Consider the following 18,443-nt stretch of genomic DNA (forward strand, 5'->3'; position numbering starts at 1 on the left):
TGGCTGCGACAAGTCTTAGTTGCAGCATGCAGGATCTCCAACCTTCATTGTGGCATGTGGGATCTGGTTCCCTGACCAGGGATGGAACCTGGGCCCCCTGCATTGGGAGCTCAGAGTCTTAGCCACTGGACCACCAGGGAAGTCCCAGAAGATGGATCTTGAGGACAGAAATCAACTCCCTCAAGCCATGCCAACAGATACGGAAGAGGTTCCCAGCCTGGGATTCCCAAAGGTTGCCATGCAGGTCAGTGGGAAGGTGTAAAAAGGAGATCATAGCCAGACACACAATAAAAGCCTCAGCATATCCTAATATACACAGTGTGTTTTAGAAGCAAAATCTTTCAATGATCACTCTTCATCTGCTAAGATTTTACTGTGTTCCACAGACCGTGCTAAGTTCCTCCCAAGTACAATCTCACTGAACTCCAGATGAGATAAGCATTGTATTATTATTCCCATGTCACATGAGAAAATCAAGGCACAGATAAATAATAAAATAACTACTCAAGTTCACACAACTCTGAAGCAATGGAGCGGAAACTTAGACCAAAGTCCTTCTGACTCCAAATATTCTATACCACCATCTTTGGGATTTTTTCACATGATCCCCACAGAATGACATAATCTTGGCAGATTAAGGAGCCAAGAATGACTCCTCAGAACCTACTAGAAGGTAATGATGTTTTCTAAACTCCAAATGCTGTCAGACCTGAAGGCAAAAAATACTCTGACAAGCTTAAAAAAAAAAAGGGGGGGGGGGGGTCCATGAGGGAATTTCTCAGGTAAAATAAAGTGAGGAGATAGGTAGCTGAGTCAATGTTATCAGACCAAAATGTTAGAAAGATCTACAGCAGGTTTTCCTAAGCAAATGGTTCTCTCCACCTTCCCTGCCCCTTTAGTCTCCAATTCCTAGGGTACGTGAGAGAAAACCAGAGAAGTGTTACAGTCCACAACAGAAACTGGGTTGGGAAACTAGGGAAAATCTCAGACACTCACCAAGGCAAAAATGAAGTAAAAGTAGATAAAAATGAACTACTTTAGGTAAATTTAATGACTGTAAAAGCTATTCACAAAGCAGCAAAGAAATGCATTTTCCATTTCATAGAAAGTTGCTTCACCACTTGAGGCTTGGCTCCAAAGCTTCGTCTTTCATTAGTGACCACTCATATTTCTCTTCCTGCCAGAAAAGACTGACGCCAACCACTCAGGTCAGCAATATGCTGTAGAGTCCTTCAGAGTGGTCTTGCAGAGAACACGTCCTTTAAGTGTCTGAGAACTGGCTGAGGTGATCTGAAAGAAAACAAATCAGAAGAAGGCAAGGTAATTGGGACTGAACTACAGGGACTTAATGTGAATGGTCCAAAGGAGAGGCCACCAAATGGAATCTAATGGGAGATAACAGGCCAGCATCTCGAGACTGCACGGTTCCTCTCTGCCCCCAGAGACGTCTAATACAATACTAATGTATATAATTTAAGAGACAGCATGGTTCCTCTATGCCCCCAGAGACATCTGATACAATACTAATATATATAATTTAAGAAGTCCAAAATAGGTCAGTCCCAAACAGCCACTACTCCCTTTTCTCTTGGGAGATGGTCTTCCCCAGAGGCAACCATAAAGTTCATGTACGAGCTGCCTAACACAGACACGCGTGCATGGTAAGTCACTTCAGTCGTGTCTGACTCTGCGACCCTATGAACTGCCAGGGTCCTCTGTCCATGGGATTCTCCAGGCAAGAATACTGGGGTGGGTTGTCATGTCGTCCTCCAAGGGATCTTCCAGACCCAGGGATCAAACCCGAGTCTCTTCCATCTCCTGCACTGGCAGGCGGGTTCTTTACTACTAGTGCCACCTAGGAAGCCTACCACAGACGCTGCCCTCCCAACCCAAGGCAGCTGTGATCCAGGCTGCACCTGTCAAACACCTTCCTAAGACATTTATTGTGTCAAGATGCATTACTATGAACAAAGCTAGTATACGTGATGGAATTCCAGTTGAGCTATTTCAAATCCTAAAGGATGATGCTGTTAAAAAGTGCTGCACTTAATAAGCCAGCAAATTTGGAAAACTCAGCAATGGCCACAGAACTGGAAAAGGTCAGTTTTCATTCCAACCCTAAAGACGTGCAATGCCAAAGAATGTTCAAACTATGGTACAATTGCACTCATTTCACATGTTAGCAAGGTAATGTTCAAAATCCTTCAAGCTAGGCTTCAGCAGTATATGAACCATGAACTTCCAAATGTTCAAGATGGATTTAGAAAAGGCAAAGGAACCAGAGATCAAATTGCCAGCATCCGCTGGATGATGGAAAAAGCAAGGGAGTTCCAGAAAAACATCTATTTCTGCTTTATTGACTATGCCAAAGCCTTTATGACTGTGTGAATCACAATAAACTGTGGAAAATTCTGAAAGAGATGGGAATACCAGACCACCTGACCTACCTCTTGAGAAACCTGTATGCAGGTCAGGAAGCAACAGTTAGAACTGGACATGGAACAACAAACTGGTTCCAAATAGGAAAAGGAGTACATCAAGGCTGTATATTGTCATCCTGCTTATTTAACTTATATGTAGAGTACATCATGAGAAACAATGGGCTGGATGAAGCACAGGCTGGAATCAAGATTGCCAGGAAAAACAGCAATAACCTCAGATATGCAGATGACACCACCTATATGGCAGAAAGTGAAGAAGAACTAAAGAGCCTCTTGATGAAAGTGAAAGAGGAGAGTGAAAAAGTTGGCTTAATGCTCAACATTCAGAAAACAAAGATCATGGCTTCCAGTACCATCACTTCATGAAAAACAGATGGAGAAACAGTGCAAACAGTGGCAGACTTTATTTTAGGGGGCTCCAAAATCACTGCAGATGGTGACTGCAGCCATGAAATTAAAAGACACTTACTCCTTGGGAGAAAAGTTATAACCAACTTAGACAGCATATTAACCTTTACCAACAAAGGTTCATCTAGTCAAGGCTATGGTTTTTCCAGTAGTCATGTACGGATGTGAGAGTTGGACTATAAAGAAAGCTGAGCACAGAAGAATTGATGCTTTTGAACTGTGGTACTGGAGAAGACTCTTGAGAGTCTTGGACTTCAAGGAGATCCAACCAGTCCATTCTAAAGGAAATCAGTCCTGAATATTCATTGGAAGGACTGATATTGAAGCTGAAACTCCAATACTTTGGCCACCTGATGTGAAGAGCTGACTCATTTGAAAAGACCCTGATGCTAGGAAAGAGAAGGGGAGGACAAGGGGGGAGGAGAAGGGGACGACAGAGGATGAGATGGTTGGATGCCGTCACTGACTCAATGGACGTGAGTTTGAGTAAACTTCGGAAGTTGGTGATGGACAGGGAGGCCTCGCATGCTGCAGTCCATGGGGTCGCAAAGAGTCAGACACAACTGAGTGACTGAACTGAATTGATGAAGATAAAATGGGCTAATGCCCAAACAGTGACAAGAGCAAGGCAGAGGGAAGTTGCTTTCAGCACTAGTGAGCTTTTCAAGGAGGTGACATTTAAGAGAACTTGGAATGTTTAAAAGAAGGCAGCCAGGCAAAAATCAAGACCCTCCTAAGTGACACAGCATTTTCAAAGTCCCTAACACTCGAACTAAGTCTGAGAGGCAAAAAAAGAGGCCACCAAGACTAGATGAAAGAGAATAAAAAGAGGACAGAGGACATGAGGTTGGAAAGGTAGCTGGGAAAGATCATAAAAGGCCCTGGACACCCTGTGGCTCCAATGAGAAACCACTGGAGGGCTTAAGCAAATGAGTGAGTGATCTGATTTAGAAAGATCAAACTGACTGCTATGGAGCAGGAAGACTAGAGGAGGGCAAGAATGAAAGCAGGAATACAAAGCCTCTGAAACACTCAGGTACTGTTGGTGGGAGTGCAAAACGGTATAATCATGTTGGCTCTTTCTATTATATATACCCAGTTTCCCAGCAATTTCAAACCATATACCCTATAGAATGCACTATAACACATACATAGCAGCTCTATTCGTAATAGCTCCAAAATGGAAAACAATCAAAATGGCCATCGAAAGTACAATATATAAATTGTGGTATATTCATATAAAATGGATAAGTATTATCATAGATGAACTGCACAATATCCATGTTATCAAAAATCTACACTGTATGATTCAATTTTATATCAAAAATAAGCAAAACTGAACTATGGTATTAAAAATTAGGATGGAGGGAAGAAGAAGAGTATGGTAGGAACATGAGGGGGGTTTTGGAGGTTCTGAAAATATTGTTTTTTGATTCAGGAGGCAGTCACATGGGTAGGGTCACTTTGTGATGATTCATAAAGTATTAAGTACACTTTTGAGCAATTTTCTACATTTATGATATGCTTCAATAAAATAATTCACTTTCAAAATACAGAAACAAGAAAACTTGTGAAAAGGCTGCTCTAATCTAAGCTAACCAAGAAGACAGCTTAGAGAAAGAAAGAGACCCAAAATACATTCCATAGGTAGAGCTGAAACAGATGAACTACTGAAGGGGAGTACAAGAAAATAAATATCTAGAATGATTCTATATATTTGGTTTTAGCAACTGAGTGGTGCTATTTGCTGAGATGGAAGAGGCTTCAAAAGAAGAAAACTGCAGGAAAGTGGGAAGAATTCATTCTATTTTGGCCACATTAAGTTTAGGACACAAGAGAGAGAGAAGAAAAATGCAAATCTGGAGAGGATGTGAAGGGATGGAAGCAAAAAGCACAAGCAGCAGTGTGACAGAAGACGCAGACACTTCCTACACAGCCCACATGAGCAGACAGCAGGGACAGGTGGAGACGCGCCTGAGTGGGTGCAAACAGCAACGAGACAGTGAGATGTCACGCGACTGCATCTATTTTCTCTACACAAGACAAGACAGACATAGCTGCGACTAGGATTTAAAGACGTGAGTGAAGATTTAGGGAGAATGAAGAGTTCAGATCAGTTCAGTCGCTCAGTCGTGTCCGACTCTTTGTGACCCCATGAACCACAGCACACCAGGCCTCCCTGTCCATCACCAGCTCCCGGAGTCCACCCAAACCCATGTCCATTGAGTCGGTGATGCCATCCAACCATCTCATCCTCTGTTGTCCCCTTCTCCTCCTGCTCTCAATCTTTCCCAGCATGGGGGTCTTTTCAAATAAGTCAGCTCTTCACATCAGGTGGCCAAAGTATTAGAGTTTCAGCTTCAAAATCAGTCCTACCAATGAACACCCAGGACTGATCTCCTTTAGAATGGACTGGTTGGATCTCCTTGCAGTCCACGGGACTCTCAAGAGTCTTCTCCAACACCACAGTTCAAAAGCATCAATTCTTCAGTGCTCAGCTTTCTTCACAGTCCAACTCTTACATCCATACATGACCCCTGAAAAAACCATAGCCTTGACTAGATGGACTTTTGTTGGCAAAGTAATGTCTCTGCTTTTTAAAATGCTGTCTAAGTTGGTCATAACTTTCCTTCCAAGGAGTAAGCGTCTTTTAATTTCATGGCTGCAATCAGCATCTACAGTGATTTACTGGGAAAATACTGTAAAATTAGGATTTCAGGGCCATGCTGAGTGTTCAATTTGAACTTTATGGCATAAATGTGAACTGAGTGCAGCTGGTTTCTGTGAAGAGACTGTTTCTTGTCCCCCAACAGTTCTCCTCTTCCTCCTCAGTAACAGAATTACCCATTTTTAACTGGGCACGTGGTCATTCAGAACGAAGACCATACTTCTCAACTTCTTTGCAGCCTTTTTGTGCAACTTCTGCAAAGTGTCTTGAAAGGAAGAGGGCATGCCCTTCACCTCTCTTCTTCCTGCTTCCTACAAGCTAGGATATGGACATGGTTGCTGCAACAGCCATCTTGAATCATAAGATGACCTTGAGAATGGAGGCCACACAGAGAAGAGCAAAAGATAGACGCAGTTGAGACCCTTGGTGATCATGGAGCCATCGCAACCACCAGTCCTGGACCTTCCATATATCTAGATTTTTATGAGAAAGAGAACTTCTGCTTATTTAAACCAGTGTATTCTGAGTTTTCAGTCACCATTATCGGACTTAACCTATGTCATACAGATTAACTGGGTGCTCTTCCCCAACTATTCAGCTGTTTTCACGCAGATAAAAAGTGAAGCAGATAATCATTTTCACCAAGCTTGGAGACTAGCCAAATAAGCACCACAGAAGAAAGGCAACAAGAAAACGGAATTTATGAGGAAATGGTTCTAGTACAGCCCAGAAACTTTCTCAGTGGAGAAAGATGAGAAGAGCAGATACGAGTGACAGAAACAGCCAACAGACCCCTGGTTCCACAGTTTCTCCTTTATTTTGCTCCCTCCATTAAATCTTGTCGGGTTTATTATGTCACTTTGGAACAACAACAAAAGAGTCCCAAGTATCACCTTTCTGTCTTTCTTGACAAATGGAATTTTTCCATTTTACAGAAGAATATCATACTAACATTATAACCCAACCCACTAACCTCATCCCTTTATCAAGTAACCTTTATCTATAGTAGAAAGAGAATAGGAAGAGGTATGAAAAATCAAATGAAAATCAAAGAAGCAAAAATTGAGAAGATGAAGAAGAAAACAAGACACTGTCAAAAAGAAAGAAAGAACAAGTAGAAAAGCCTATGAGAGACTGTTTCCACATCAATCAGGTTGCTGCTGCTGCTGCTAAGTCACTTCAGTCGTGTCCAACTCTGTGTGACCCCACAGACGGCAGCCCACCAGGCTCCCCTGTCCCTGGGATTCTCCAGGCAAGAACACTGGAGTGGGTTGCCATTTCCTTCTCCAATGCATGAAAATGAAAAGTGAAAGTGAAGTCGCTCAGTCGTGTCCGACTCTTAGCGACCCCATGGACTGCAGCCTACCAGGCTCCTCCGTCCATGGGATTTTCCAGGCAAGAGTACTGGAGTGGGTTGCCATTGCCTTCTCTGAATCAGGTTGCTACCTAGTAGGAATTCCTCCCCTGAGGAAACCTCTAGGCAATGCTGAAAGTAAGACAATCCCCTGTCCGAACAAGGCCAGAAAGGAATGAGATCACAGAAGTCCCCAACCACAAAATCACTGATTTTGTCAGATGGACAGAACAGAAAAGTTCTGAGCGCTGGTAAAACTTCCAGGCCAATCTACAGAAGTTACACACCAAGGAAATGAGACTCTGTCTGCTGCATACCATGAACCATGGCTCCTATGATGATTCAAGCAGGAGGTGAAGTAACAAGGATGGAAGAGTAGAGGGTGAGGCACCAAGGAACAGGGCAGAGAATGTAACTCTGAACGACATCAGTAGAAGAATCGCCCTCTTGCCACCTCTCTTTTGCAGATGCCTCAGAGATCAGTATTGGAAAAGTACTTGTGCTCCTGGCCACCTCATCAGCACATGTCCTGCCAGCCTCTGGCACTGGGGCAAAGTGGACATGAGGAAAAAAAGGGAAGATGGCAGTGGCAGACCTGCGGTTGTACAAGACGGAAAAGAAGAGAGAGGAAACTCAGCAAGGGGGAATATCTTCAGTGAAATGAGAGGAAAAAATCCCACAGCCATTCAACTAGACCTATAGTCCAGGGAAGGAATGCAGGAAACTTGTAAGTTAGGAACGTCTGGGGCATCAGAGACCTCAAAGGGAATGCTCATCTCTGCCAGAGAGAACTATCAACTCACATAAGAACTTAATCTTCCTGGCCTCTCTCCAGCAGAAAACTACTTGCTACTGTTATTCCAACCTCACTAAATTCCCAGAAATAATCCTTTCAGGGCAGGAGAGAAGAGAATAAAACAGAAGGCCTAGTTAGGAGTAGTCTAAAATTTAATTCAAGTGCCCTTGCATTGGTGGGGTTGAGAAGAGATTTTTATCTTACTCAAGAATTTCTCCAGGAAAAAAAACTTCATTCCCTCAAATTATCCAATCCAACTCCCATTTCACAGTGCAAGTCAAAAGCACAAAAAGAACTCCTTACCTTCACCAGCACATAGTCCCCAGGCTGAGCTCGGACCCTGAGCCCAGAGTCAGTGGCATCCTCCATCTCTACGTCAGCAAAGATCACCTTAAGGTTTCCATCATTCCGGCCACACAGGTCAGCAGCAGAGCGTTTACTGGGCTGCAAAAGGACAGAGGAGAGGTTACGAATGTCAGGCACCAGTTTTTGGTCTGTCTCAGATCCCCAGGGGTCTGAGCCATAGAGCACTTTTTAACCAAGGAATCACCTAAGACTAAGTGCTTCACCGCTGCTTTACCAATGAGGTCAGTAAATGGCACATGACAGAAACTGAATAAAGTTTTGCTGACAATATGTCCATTTAATAAATGACTCGATCAATGAGTCTTTGATTACAGAATTACCTTTCACAGGAATGAACCTCCAACAGGCTTGATGCCAAGGGCATATGAGTGATATATTCGGTAAAATGACTCTCACTTCACAGAGTCTCATAGCAATCACTCAGGAATGTTCTCGGGTTGTCTGGCCTGGGTTACAGGTCTCAGTGAATAGAAGACTGGAAGCCAGAGCCTCCATTATAACATGTAAACGACTGGGCCAGGAAAATAATAAAATCAGTATGCAGTACGCAGTTCTGGGTATTAATTCCCAGAACATACACAAGCCTTTCTCTTCCAGTCATGAGGAAGTGACAAGAACGAAATTCATCCTCAGGCCTTAAATAACCAGGAAATTGGACAAAACATATGAAAAACCTATTTTCTGATATTGGACAACAGACTGTGTAAAACTATGATCCCCAAGAGAAGGAAAACAAATGGAGAGAATCACCCCTGCATTCTACCAGAAGACATGTGCCAGACCAGAGAACACAAAGCTGGGAGGGAGACCTCAAGCAGAACATGGTGGTTCTCTCTGAACTGAGGAAAAATGGATCAAAGTCCAGGGAATCTGCAATAGCTAGAAATTGTAGAGCAAGTTCTAGAGAAGAGGGGGTGAAAAGCCATGAAGTCAAAGAATTGGTTAGCTGAGAACTGTTTAGCTCCCAGATCTCACACTGGGCTGGGAATCATTTGATCTAGCAACAAATAGTCCTCATTGATTCTTTGGGACATGCAGCAGCAACTCTAGAATCTACAGCCACACCTAGTACTAAGGCCAAACTTCCTAGAATAAAAAAACTTTTCTAGCAGATTAAAAACAAACCTTAAAAGGATCAAACAAAACCCCGAGTAATGAAACTGCTTTTTAAAACAAAGCCCAACACAAATCCCAGACATTCAAAAATAATGTCCAACATCCAATCAAAAATCACTAGATATGCCCAGAAGCAGAAAAATGTGACTCATAATCAAGAAAAAAATCAATGAAGCAGACCTAGAAATGATGGCAATGATGGGATTATTACAAAGATATTAAACCAGCTATTATAATTAAGTTCAAATACTAAGTTTCAAAAGAAAACAAGAAAGCAGGAGAGAAATACTAGAAGATGTTTTTACAAAAACCAAATGTAACTTACACAGATGAAATATAAAACATCTGAATGTATTAATTCAATACATAATAGCAAATGAGACACTGTCAAAGAAAAACAAAACTGAAGACAGAATAATAGAAACTGAATTATTCAAAGTGAAGCACAGATATAAAAAATACGACAGGGGAAAAAAAAACCTGAACAGCCTCAGTGACCTACGACACAATATCAAGTGGCTGGACACATGGGTGATTGGAGGAGAGAAGAAAGGGGAGGCGGTGGGAGAAAGCAGGAGGGGTACAGAAAAATATCTGAAGAGTAATAAACGAAAGTTTTCCAAATCTGATGAAAAGTATAAACCCACAAATTATGTAGCCTTGATATATTCCAAACAAAACACAAACAAAGCCCTGCCAAAACACATTAAATTTCAAAAAAGTGATACAATGACAACACATGTGATACTGAACTGAATCTTTTTCTTATAAATGACGGGTTCTTAGGTAAGTGGAGAAACTTAAGTCAGGTCTAAGGACTGGATGGTAATAATCTAACAAGCTTAATTTTCTGACTCTGATGGTTGTACTATAGTTATTTAGAAGAATGCTCCTGTCCACACAAAACAAACACTCTAATGTTTGGGGAGTTGGGACCATCAGAGCAACTTATTCTCAAATGCTTCACAGAAAAAAGTTCTTTGTACTATACTGCTACTTTTCTGCAAGGTTTGTGACGGCTTTACAATAAATTTTTTTAAAGAGACAGCATTCATGTTCCATGATTTGAACAAACCAACCACGAACATTTATAAGACAAAGAGGGAAACTAGAACATTGACTAGATATTTGAAAATAATAAGAAACTACTGTTGGGACTTCCCTGGTGGTCCAGGAGCTAAGACTCTGCACTTCCAATGCAGGGGGTCCGGCTTCAATCCCTGGTCAGGGAACTAGATCCCATACGCTGCAACTAAGAGTTCACATGTCACAACAAAGATCAAAGATTGCTGTGCTACAATTAAAAATCCCGCATGCCACTAAAAAAAGACCCTGCATGCCAGAACAAAGATTGAAGATCCCAACTGAGTCTACACAGCCAAATTAATTAATTAAATAAAATTAAATTTAACTTATTATAAATAAAATAAAGACAAAATAAAACAAAACTTGTTTTGGTTGAAATAATTACCATGTGCTCTCCATGGGGCCAATGACGTCATGGACAAAGATTAGTAACCTGAGTACTTATTCATTCAATCAAATGACAAGTACACTATTCTGTACCAGATCTTGTATGAGGAGAACTGGGGTTACAGTAAGACCTAATTCCTACTGGACAAAATGAGGACTGCTAATAGACACGTTCATGTATGGAGATCTTCAGAATCATAGCTGATACCTAAATAGCAAAGCACTTATCAAGGCAAACACTTTGCGGATATTTCACCAGCTCAGTATCATCAACCAACAGCAACTGCTGGACCAGACCACAGGAAGATTCCTAGCCCAAGCTGAGCGGATGAGACTCCCTCTCCTGGAAATTTGAATTGGAGCTGAAAAACACAACGCTGGTCTGTGAACAGCTGGAACTATACACCAGGAAACACAGGAACTACAGGGCTGCTGTACTCCGCCACACAGATGAAGAATTAGGAAAAGCTGACCTGAGGAGAGAAGAAAGTCTGAGCCTCAGGGCTTCCCAGATTGGGTACGGTACCCTCCAGACACCTGGCAGTATTCTTACCATTGGGCTCCACAATATACTCCTGAAGTCTTACACAAAGCAGAATTACTTTTGGCTTGAACAAATTTTCCACAGTTACTCATTAATGGAGAGTCTTAACAAACACAAATGAGCAATTGGTGATTCTGAAGCTGCCATATCGTAAGGCATGGAGCAGGACTCGCTCAATTCAGGACTTGTGAGGAGTCACAGAAAGGGCGCTGCCTCTCTCCTTCCCCTTCTCTTCAAGAGCTGAAACATGCAGCTTCACAGAAGGTCAGGTTCTCTAACACCCCTTCTTATCCTAACTGTTTAGTGCACGAAATGATGGCTAGATTCCCAAGCTTGACCATGGAAGACTACAGAAGCCCAAACTTTCTGAAACACAGTATATTTCTAAGACAGTGTGATTTTTTTTAAAGGACTGAAAACAGACAATAAAATTGGTTCTCAAAATACACACAATACTGCTTCCAGAAAGATGCAGCAGAAAAACTTTTCCCCAATCCTTCCACTAAATACAAAAATATCCTTCAGGAATGAAGAAGAAATCAACATTCTAAGATGAAGGAAAACAAAGAGAATCTACTACCAGAATGTCTAAAGGAAGTTCTCTAAGCAAAAAGGAAACAATAAAAGAAGGAACCTGGAACAACAGGAAGAAACAAAAAACCAATAATAATATGATAACTTCCTAAGAAAATCCCAAGGAACCTACCCAAAAAACTCCTAGGACTACTGAGTTCACCAAGATCATGGGCTACAATATAAAAATTATTTTTAAAAAATCAATTATTTCTACATACTAACAGTGAATACATGGACACCCAAAATGAAAAATACAATAGCAATTACAATAGCTAAAAAAAAAGTATAAATCTAACAAAACATGTACAGGACCTATATGCTGAAAACTTCAAAAACTGATAAGATAAATGAAAGATCTAAATAAAGGCAGATACACTGTGCTCTAAAAAACAAAAAGACAAACAAACAAAATATATACATATACACATAGCCTCACCCCCTCCACCAGCACCAGCTGCGTACAACCCACAAAGGATTTGTTGGCTTTTGTTGCTTCTTCTCTGAAGACAGTGATAAGTTCCTCCAAACGCCTTAATTTTACCTCTTCTGGAATATCATCCTTCAACCTGTGATATGCCCGTGTCTTCTATTTGAAAAAAGAGAGTTGGAGGTCACCAAGGACTTGTAGAGTCCATTTTTAAGGCAGACATGCTCATCCAATCTGCAATTTACAGACACATCTACAGGAACTCAAGCCACACCACGACGGTTCTCTAGTTCAGAGGCCTTCTAAGAGAAAAAGGTAACTGTGCAATAGTCATATTTTTACAAGGGTTAAACTCTAAATTTAGCACATGAAAATCATAGACTCAAAAATTGTTCTTGATACTTTTATAGCACACATATATTAAGTAATTCATGTACCAGGTTTCTGAGCAGCAGTTTTATAAAGACACAAGACGCAAAGCAAGTAAATGTTTATCAATAAGTAACCTGTGAAATAAATTATGGTTTATCTACACAATGGAATATTACACACCTGTGAAAAAGAATGAGATAGCTCTGTACATATAGATATGATTGCTCTCCAAAATATACTCTGAACAGAAATAAGCAAGGTACAGATCATCGTGTATAGCAAGTTTGCTATAGAAACAATACATACAAATATACTCATAAATACATGAAATATCTCTGGAAGGTTACACAGTAAGTTGCTAAGAGCAGTTGCCTTCAGAGAAGGAACTGAAAAACCAGGCAATCTAGGAAGAAAAAACAACTACTTTGGACTGCACACTATTTTGATGTTTTGAATTCTATACCATGTACATGTATTACCTAGTCAAAAAATAAAATAAGTTATCCTTGAAAAACTTTTAAATCATCCAAAATCAGTGTACATACATCTTTATATATAAATATATACATACACACGTTTACACATATCTTTATTAACACAAGCTCATAATAGAGCTGGAGAACCACAGAACTAAACAAGAGGAAAGTCTATACACCTGAGTCGACATTCAAACCAATCTGCCTAACTCTAATGCTCTAAGAGAACTACCAAATCCAGAGGGAAATGAAGAACTGGTAGACAATTCTAAAACAGAATTATTTTACAGAGCTTACTCTAATTCTTTATTATTAACAATAATAATTTACCTCTGTTGTGCACTCAACTACTATATAGCACTATTTTAAGTGCTTTATATATATTTAATTGAGCTAATATATTACTTCAAAATAATCTGATAAGGTTGGTATTAATGTTATTCCCTTTCACAGATGAAGAAAGCAAAGACTTTTTCCAAGGTCACATAGCCATTAAATGGTAGAGGCACAATTTGACTGTTTGTTCTTACCCACTATGCTACTTGATGAAGTCTCTATGACTTTCACTCTAATCTAGGAATTATTAAACAGATTCCTAAATCAACATTCATAAGCAATGCCTGTAGGGCATGCTTCCACCACACACTGAAAACTCATCTCCAACTCTAGAGTTAAAGAGAAATTTCTCTTGCATATTTGTCACTTCTGATATGAAGCAAATTGGAAGCCAACAGCTCCTCTGATGCTTTATCCCTGAAACAATCTGTAAGAGGCATCAATACACACACTGGCCCACTTACACTGTCTGTAGACCACTTGGCAGTGGGTTTTAAAAGACATGAATTAGCTTGGTTGATGAGAGACAGCTGAGTGACATTCATAGCTCAATCATTCATCAGACAGCTTTTCCCTGGCCATGGAAGTCCCTCAGTCTCCAGCCCAAACACAAACCAAGTGACCCCTGAGGTGACTGGGAAGATGATAAGAGACCCAAGCAATTCATTCCTGCTATCAAGAAAATAGCAGGCAACCAAGACTACTCCTCTCTGCAAGAAATACACATTACTCGCCCTTTTCTTTCTCATCTCCTTCTGCTTTGTTTTCCTGGGAATTGTTTTGTAAGAGAAACTCTAAAGCAGATATCAGTGGGTTCACCTGGCCTAGAAAAATGGAAATTAAAAATGGCTGAGGATGAGACTTCCCTGGTGGTCCAGTGGTTAAGAATCCTCCCTGCAATGCAAGGGACATGGGTTCAATTCCTGGTCAGAGAACTAAGATCCCACACGCCGCAGAGCAACTAAGCCTGAGTGCCACAACTACTGAGCATGTGAGCCACAACTAGAGAGTTCATGTTCCGCAACCAAGGTCCCATGTGCCACAACCAAGACCTAGCGCAACCAAGTATATAAATACTAATAAATATTTTTTTTTAATGGTTGAGAATGGCTGGGAGGGCAACAAGGAGCTTCCATAAAACAAATCACATCTGTAGGCCAAAAGAAAAGTTCTGCATTTTAGTAAAGGATTTGCAGTTTCTTTTAAAGAGAACGGTGTCCCTCCTCCTTGCACTTTCAAATTCTAAACAATAATTTTAAATATTCTAATAAAGGGTGGACTCAGTGATAAAAAAATTGCCTGCCAATAAAACAGACACAGCTTCAATCCCTGATCCAAAAGATCCCACATGACACGAGACAACTAAGCCCATGTGTCACAACTACTGAGCCTGTGCTCTGGAACCCGGGGGCTGCAACTGCTGAAGCCCAAACACTCTAGAGTCCATGCTATACACTGAGAAGCCTGTGCACGTCAACTAGGGGGTAGACTCTGCTCACCACAACTACAGAAAAGCCCGTGCAGCAACAAAGACCCAGCACAGCCGAAAGTTAATTAACCAATTAATTTTTTTAAATATTCTAATAAAGAGGAATACTTGCAGAAGCAGTTGTTTTTCATCTCAAATTGCTGAACTATGTAAAAGAGTAAATAGGTTTATTAGAAAAAAAATAATGAATGTAAGATCCCTGTGGTTTCTCAAGCAAAGCCTTGCTGTCCCTTTCTTTTCTTCCAGCAGTTCACAATCAATCAGAAACTGGTCAGAAATGATGTCTCAGAATTAGAAAGAGCTCTTCCCCCCAGTCCAGGACTCACCTGTCTCATGCTATAGGCAAAGAGGAAGCCTATGTTGTACTGAACTTCCCGAAGCAAGGACACTGTCTGAAGGTGATCTTCCTCCGTCTCACCACAAAAGCCAGCAATGAAATCACTGCTGAGGCTCACACCTGTGACACACGACAAATGACAGCATGTCACTGCTGCTTACCTTCGAGTGAGGCCGTGGCACTCGGAGATTTCAGAGGGAGGGCTAGTGACTGTACAGCCTTCCCGGAGCTATTTAACCCATGTGGCAAGTGAAACAGAACAATCAATACAGAGCCAGGAGGGACATGACTGCTCATCGACAAGATTCCCAAGCCAAAGCCTGGCTTCTCAGTCTACATTCCCCTCAGCTTCATATCAGAAAAGGTATTTTTCACTTCAAACATTGCATTGAGGGACAGGGACACAGCAGGAGTCCATATTTTCAAATCTGTCCTGCTTTTACTTTTTTTTTTAATCTTTTATATTGGGGTATAGCTGATTTACAATGTTGTCAGCTTTAGGTGTACAGCAAAGTGATTCAGTTATGCACATACATATTTCTACTCTTGTTCAGACTGTTTTCCAATATGGGTTATTACACAATATTGAGATCACTGTGCTATAGAGAGGGTCCTTGTTGCTATCTGTTTTATATATAGTAGTTGTATATGTTAATCCCAAACTCAGTATAACTCTCCCCACCACTTTTCCTCTTTGGTAAACATAAGTTTGTTTTCAAAGTCTGTGAATCTGTTTCTGTTTCATGAGTTCATCTGTGTCACCTTTTTAGATTCCATATATAAGTGATACCATATATTTGTCTTTGTCTCTCTGACTTACTTTAGTATGGTAATCTCTCAGACTATCTATGTTGCTATAAATGGCATTATTTCATTATTTTTATGGCAGAGTAATATTCCAGTGTGTGTGTGTGTGTGTGTGTGTATACACACCACATCTTCAGCCATTCCTCCATCAAGGAATGAGGCATTTAGGGTGCTTCCATGTCTTGACTATTGTAAACAGTGCTGCAATGAACACTGGGATGCACCTTTCTTTTTGGATTATGTTTTTTTTCCAGATATATGCCCACAAGTAGGATTGCTGGATCATATGATAGTTCTATTGGAGAAGGCAATGGCACCCCACTCCAGTACTCTTGCCTGGAAAACCCCATGGGCGGAGGAGCCCGGTAGGCTGCAGTCCATAGGGTCGCAAAGAGTCGGACACGACTGAGCGACTTCACTTTCACTTTTCATTTTCATGCATTGGAGAAGGAAATGGCAACCCATTCCAGTGTTCTTGCCTGGAGAATCCCAGGGACGGGGGAGCCTGGTGGGCTGCCGTCTATGGGGTCACACAGAGTCGGACACGACTGAAGCAACTTAATACCTAGTTTTTTAAGGAACCTCCATACTGTTCTCCATAGTAGTTACACCAATTTCCATTCCCATCAACAGTTTAGGAGGGTTCCCTCTTCTCCACACTCGCTCCAAGATTCACTGTTTGAAGACTTTTCGATGATGGCCATTCTGACTAGTGTAAGGCGATACCTCATTGTAGTTTCCCTCTGCATTTCTCTAATAATTAGCGATGTTTGAGCATCTTTTTATATGCTTTCTGGCCATTTGAATGTCCTCTTTGGAGAAATGTCTATTTATGTATTCTGCCCATTTTCTGACTAGGCTGTTTGTTTTTTGATACTGAGCTGCACAAGCTGTTTGTCCATTTTGGAGATTAATCCCCTCTTGGCCACTTCATTTGCAAATATTTCCTTCCATCCTGTGGGTTGCCTTTTTGTTTTGTTTATGGTTTCTTTTGCTGTGCAAAGGCTTTTAAGTTTAACTAGGTCTCATCTGTTTATTTTTTATTTTCATTACTCTAGGAGGTAGATCCAAAAAGTAGTGCTGTGGGAATTCCCTGGCAGTCCAGTGGTTAGAACTTGGCGCTTTCACTGCAACAGCCCAGGTTCAACCCCTGACTGAGAAACTAAGACCCCAGGCAAGCCAAGCAGTATGCAAAAAAATATATATATATTGCTGTAATTTATATCACAGAGTGTTCTGCCTATGTTTCCCTCTACAAGTTTTATAGTATCTGGTCTTACATTTAGATCTTTAATCCATTTTTAGTTTATTTTTATGTATGTGTTAGAGAATGTTCTAATTTCATTTTTTTGTATTAGTTGGTGCAAAAGTTAACTGCAGTTTTTGAATTTGCTGTCTGACATGAATACATTCTATATAAATGTGGATGTTACAAATAATTCTAATGTGCATTTCTTGCTTTATGTTTTTTGGGCTAATTACTTATTACTTTATATTTTTTATTATTATTTTTTAAGACTTAGAAAAGTTTATATTTATATAAAAGTTTATATATAAAATTTTATATTTTAAAAATATAAAAATATATTTTTAAAATAAATTTTAAAAATAAATTTTTAAATTAAAAAATTTAAATAAATTTTAAATAAGTTTAATTTTTAATAATTTTTATTTTAAATTTTTATATTATATAAAAATTTTATTTATATAAAAGTTTATATTTATTTTAGACTATGGAAATGATGTTAGACCAAAAAACAAATTCAAGCAATTTTCTTATTTGAGTTCAAAATGGCTCATAAAGCAGCAGAGACAACTGACAACATCAACAACGCATTTGGCACAGGAACTGCTAACAAATGTACAAAGGAGTGGTGGTTATGAAGTTCTGCAGAGGAGATGAGAGCCTTGAAGATGAGAAGCATAGTGAATGGCTATCAGAAGTTGACAATGACAACTTAGAGTAATCATCGAGGCTGATCCTCTTACAACTTCATGAGAAGTTGCTGAGGAACTCAACACTGACCAGTCTACGGTTATTCAGCATTTGAAGCAAATTGGAAGGTGAAAAAGTTCGACAGGTGGGTGCTTCGTGAGCTGACCTGAAATTAAAACACCATTGTTCTGAAGTGTTGTCTTCTCTTATTCTACACAACAATGCCAAACCATTTCTTGATCAGACTGTGATATGTGACAAAAAGTGGATCGTATACAAGAAGAGATGACCAGCTCAGTGGCTGGATCAAAAGGAAGCTCCAAAGCACTTCCCCAAGCCAAACTTGCACCCAAAAAAGTCATGGTCACTGTTTGGTGGTCTGCTGCCAGTCTGATTCACTACAACTTTCTGAACCCCAGCAAAATCATTACATCTGAGAAGTATGCTCAGCAAACTGATGAGATGCACCAAAAACTGCAATGCCTGTAGCCAGTATTGGTCAACAGAATGGGCCTGATTCT

The 18,443-nt window shown here is 40.4% G+C and overlaps 1 protein-coding gene across 3 annotated transcripts in view; it reads right to left on the bottom strand.

The window, feature by feature from the left end:
* Positions 1-1,033: 1,033 nt before the first annotated feature.
* The window catches only part of CDK5RAP1 (CDK5 regulatory subunit associated protein 1), a 35,771-nt gene continuing 18,361 nt past the window's right edge, over positions 1,034-18,443 (bottom strand). For all 3 annotated transcript variants that reach the window (XM_055544774.1, XM_055544776.1, XM_055544775.1), the window contains 4 exons: positions 15,169-15,299; positions 12,179-12,328; positions 7,971-8,111; positions 1,034-1,290 (listed from right to left, as the gene is read on the bottom strand). In XM_055544774.1, coding sequence (XP_055400749.1) covers positions 1,210-1,290; positions 7,971-8,111; positions 12,179-12,328; positions 15,169-15,299 — 503 coding nt within the window. In that variant the 3' untranslated portion in view covers positions 1,034-1,209. The remainder of the gene's footprint in view (positions 1,291-7,970; positions 8,112-12,178; positions 12,329-15,168; positions 15,300-18,443) is intronic.

Source organism: Bubalus kerabau, chromosome 13 (assembly GCF_029407905.1).
Source record: "Bubalus kerabau isolate K-KA32 ecotype Philippines breed swamp buffalo chromosome 13, PCC_UOA_SB_1v2, whole genome shotgun sequence".
NCBI lineage: Eukaryota > Metazoa > Chordata > Mammalia > Artiodactyla > Bovidae > Bubalus > Bubalus kerabau.